The following is a 4,399-nucleotide window of genomic DNA, read 5'->3' as shown; positions in this document are numbered from 1 at the left end:
AAGAGGGGGGCGGTCGGCCCGCCCCTCCCTGCCGGGCAGGAGCGGGGCTGTGGAGGATGGGAGCCCCTGCAATGTGTCCGGTGCCCACAGCTGCAACGAGCTGCAGTATTCGCAGTACGCTGCCTACTGCGACAACGTCCAGATCCAGGAGCTGCAGAGTGACAGCTACTGCCTGAAGCTGACGGACATGAAAGGCTTCTTCCAGCCTTGCTATGGCCTCCTGGACCCCCTGCCCTTTTACGAGTCCTGCTTTCTAGATGGCTGCTACAACCACAAGAAGGTCCAGCTGTGTGGCTCGCTGGTGGTGGGAGAGGGGGAGAGGGGCCGTCGGGGTGGGGGTGGCCCGTGGCAGTTGGAGGTACCCGCCTTGCGTTCTGAGGATAAAGATTGTGTTTGCGCTCCGTCTTGTGCTGTTTAGCAGGAGTGGTGGAAGACCCCTGCGTGGGTGCCGACTGCCCCAACCGCAGCTGCGAGCTGGACAATGGCGGCGAGCTGTGTGGCTGCATCGAGCCTCCACCCTATGGCGACAGTGAGTCCTCCAGTCCCGGACACAGGGTCGGCACTGAGTGGCATGGGCGCGTGTTAGGCTGTCGGACTGCTGGGGCTTCAGGAAAGGAGGTGCCAAGGGCCAAGACCTCTACCAAGATGGGGTTTCACGACCATGCGCAGTTCAAGATGGGAGCAGGTTTTCTGGACCACACGTTATGGGCATGTCTAGCTTGGGAGCACTTTGAGCAGCAGGGATATTGGATGAGCAAGGTGTTCTGCAGTAGATGATCCCAGCCCATTTCTGGCAGTGGGGAGGAGGGCCGGGCGGGCCGGCAGCCTGGGCCTCTAGCGCTATTTGTGCTGACCTGAAGCTGTCTCATCTTCTCCTCTAGCCACTCATGACATCATTGATGCAGAGGTGACCTGCAAAGCTGCCCAAATGGAGGTGTCAATCTCAAAGTGCAAGCTGTTCCAGCTGGGCTTTGAGCGCGAGGGGGTGCGAGTCAACGACCGCCACTGCCCTGGCATCGAAGGAGAGGACTTCATCTCCTTCCAGATCAACAACACCAAGGGCAACTGTGGCAACGTGGTGCAGGTGAGCCGGGGCATAGGGCACACAAGGCTGGGAGTCAAGGCTGGGCTGTTCATCTTGGGTGTCTTCTCATTCATGAGAACTTGAGGGTGGAGGAGGCCGGGGGAGCGTGCCTTTGGGAGAAGGCTTGATGGAGCAAAAGGGACCCGAGAGTTGGCTGGTGCCTGGGATGCGCACGTAGCTCTGACCATCGATCGGGGCGGCTTGTGTTCAGGCAGTGGGTCGCAGGCGGGCTTTGTAGCATGCAGGGTCTTTTGGCGTGGGGTCGCTGTCACCCTCCTGACTGGCATCACAGTCCAGAGGATGCAGGAGGAGGCAGAGGAGTAGTTGGGAGGCTGAACAGAGCGGTCTGTGTATTCTGAGCCTTTACATATGCGAGGAATTTGTTGGCATGGGGAACATCAAGGCAGTGCAGCTTTGTGCCAGCCGGGCAGTCTTCCTCTGCAGCAGCGGCGGCCCAGCTTGATGCTGGCCTCAGGGCAGGGGCACACATCAGTGTGAGTGACACTCGGGAGGTGCTTTCATGGGATAGGGGTCAGAAAAAACAGAGGCAGGTCTTGTAGAGTGAGACTGCTGCCCGGTGGCCCCTAGCCCTGCCATACCGTACCGTTTCTGGCCAGAGGCGGCGGGGGGGTGGCAGGGCCCTTGGCGTTGTGCGGCTTGTTTAGGAGCCGAGGCATTCATTAGGAGCAGGGGAGCAGAGATGGCTGGTCTCGAGCAACGCCCTGCATTCCTTCTGCAGTCAAACAGCACGCATATAGTGTACAAGAACACGGTGTGGATCGAGAGCGCGAACAACACAGGCAACATCATCACCCGGGACCGGACCATCAACGTGGAGTTTTCCTGCGCCTATGAGCTGGATATCAAGATCTCCCTGGATTCGGTCGTGCGGCCGATGCTCAGGTAGGAGCCAGGGCAAGACACATGGCCTCTCCCATTACGCAGGTGCGGGAGGGCGCAGGCAGAGGGTGGGGCAGTGAGGGTCCAAAGCGAGGCACCGAGTCAGGGGTTCGTAGCCTTTCCTCCATCCAAGCTGGTATTTTTTTTGTCATCGTTAGCGTGATTAACCTGACGGTGCCGACGCAGGAAGGGAGCTTCACGACCAAGATGGCCCTGTACAAGAACTCGTCCTACAAGCACCCCTACCGGCAGGGTGAGGTGGTGCTCACCACCCGGGATGTGCTCTACGTGGGGGTCTTTGTCGTCGGGGCCGATTCCAACCACTTGATCCTGATGCTGAACAAGTGCTACGCGACCCCCTCGCGGGACAGCAATGACAAGCTGCGCTACTTCATCATTGAGGGAGGGTGAGTGACCGCGGGCCAGGCGGCCCAGCACGCCCTGTTGTTTTTTGTCGTGTCTGTCGGGGAGGGTGCTCGAAGGGGCAGTGGTGTCAGTTGGAACAGGGACCTTTCGGTCAGTGAGACAGTTGACCGAGATCTGGAAAGGGTGGGGAACAGGGCAGCTGGCATTGTTAGCGCGAGAGTTAGTTTGCTTAGCGTGGATGTAGCCAGAGGCCCTGCATGCAATGGAGTCCCGGCCACGGAGAGAAGTGGCCTTCCTCATGTCGCCGATGCCACAGGCGTCAGGGCATCTGTAGGAGACGGGGGGATGTGAATCATGGTGGAGGCGTCTTGGGAAGCTGGAGTGCAACAAAGTTGGACGTGCCAGGTAGAGGTCACGCTACAGAGGCAGGGCGTGACACCCTCATCCAGAGGAGGTGGGCACAGCGGGATCTAAGTGTGCTGCCACGGGACCCAGGGCAAGGGGGCTTATGGGGACAGGGGCGAGCAGCATCCCTTGAGCAAGGGAGGGCCGGGGCAAGTGTCGGTGCTTTGCACAGGTGCCAAAACATGAAGGACAACACTATTGGCATAGAGGAGAACGGGGTATCATTGACATGTCGCTTCCACGTCACTGTCTTCAAGTTCATCGGGGATTATGATGAAGTTCACCTCCACTGTGCTGTCTCGCTCTGCGATTCGGAGAAATACTCCTGCAAAATAGTAAGTGGGGCAAGTGCCAAGGGACAGGTCGCTCGCTTTGCAGGGCTCCAGCGGAGCACGGTGAGCCTGGTTGACCTGGCATCAGAGAGGCAGCTGGAGATGTGGCACCAGGGCTGAGGCCAGGAGGGTTGCGTGTCCTTCTAGGTGCCGGGAGGAGAGCCCTGCCATGGGCAGTTCGCCTCGGGACCCATGCTCTCTGAGCCTGGTTGCAGGGTCCCTTCGGGAGCCGGGCCGGCTGGAGGGGCCTTGGCAGGGGCCAAGAGTGATGGAGGCGGTGTTTATCCCCATGTAGAACTGCCCTCAGCACACAAGGATGGCCAGCACGTTCACCAAGGAGCCCAAGGAGCAGATCATCTCAGTGGGACCTATTAGGAGGAAGCGTAAGTGTGTGTGATCCCAAGGAAGGCAGCGGGGGGTTTGTCTGCCATCGGGGTTGAGCCCGGTGGCGTTCTGTGGGGCAGTGCCTGGGCACGGCAGGATCCTGGGGCATGGGGGCAAGGGAGTGTGCGTGCATGTGTCCTGTGGGGAGAGGCTGTTCCTTTGAGCAGAAATCAGGACAAGTGCAAGAGAGCGTTCAGGGGGTTTTTGCTGCCAGGTGAGGGCGGAGGGCGTGCAGGTGCCAGTTAGATGGGCACAGGTGTGGGCCATGTTGGAGGTCCGTCTCACTCGGGGATGTGTGTTCCTCGGGGCCTGTGGGTGGTCGCATAGGAGGTGGCAAAATGGCAGGGTGGGCGGCAGGAGCCCAGGATGGCACAGGGCACTCTGTTTCTGGCCACATGTCCCCGTGCTGTCGGTGCTCCTCTTTGTCTTCCCAAAAGGTCCCTGGAGGGTTGTGAGCATCAGACTAGGTGCTGCTTTGGGGTCATGGGGGAAGACAGGAGCCTAGTTGGATCCTAGCGTTGTCCCCACGCTGCGTGTGACATGAGAGCATGCCTGGCAGGTGATGAGCGTGCTGTTGTGGGCCTCGTTGTTGTAACAGGGAGTGCGGGTCTTAGGCAGCCAAGGATTGGGGGCTTGGGGTCTGGGAGCATTGCTCAGGTGTCCTCCTTTGCTCTTTGTGCCCAGGATCGGACTGGTGTGAGGACAACGGAGGCTGCGAGCAGATCTGCACAAGCCGGGTGGATGGACCCCTGTGCAGCTGCGTGACAGGGACGCTGCAAGGGGACGGCAAGAGCTGCAGGGGCAAGTACCGGGGGCGGCGCAGGAGGAGTCAGGGCAAGCATAGCAGGGGGCTTCCATGCCTGAGCCGAGGGGCCATGGGGGTGAGCGGCCAAGGTGGCTGGAACATGTGGCGTGTCAGATAGGAGGG

The 4,399-nt window shown here is 60.1% G+C and overlaps 1 protein-coding gene across 1 annotated transcript in view; it reads left to right on the top strand.

The window, feature by feature from the left end:
- The window catches only part of TECTA (tectorin alpha), a 28,268-nt gene that overhangs the window by 22,861 nt on the left and 1,008 nt on the right, over positions 1-4,399 (top strand). The window contains 8 exon segments of the mRNA XM_009330407.1: positions 91-371; positions 419-529; positions 882-1,084; positions 1,824-1,987; positions 2,143-2,391; positions 2,928-3,090; positions 3,383-3,470; positions 4,156-4,272. Coding sequence (XP_009328682.1) covers positions 91-371; positions 419-529; positions 882-1,084; positions 1,824-1,987; positions 2,143-2,391; positions 2,928-3,090; positions 3,383-3,470; positions 4,156-4,272 — 1,376 coding nt within the window.

This window comes from Pygoscelis adeliae, unplaced genomic scaffold, assembly GCF_000699105.1.
Source record: "Pygoscelis adeliae isolate BGI_AS28 unplaced genomic scaffold, ASM69910v1 Scaffold608, whole genome shotgun sequence".
Lineage (NCBI taxonomy): Eukaryota > Metazoa > Chordata > Aves > Sphenisciformes > Spheniscidae > Pygoscelis > Pygoscelis adeliae.
The sequence above is the reverse complement of the archived record's forward strand: the minus strand, read 5'-3'. Positions and strand labels throughout refer to the sequence as shown.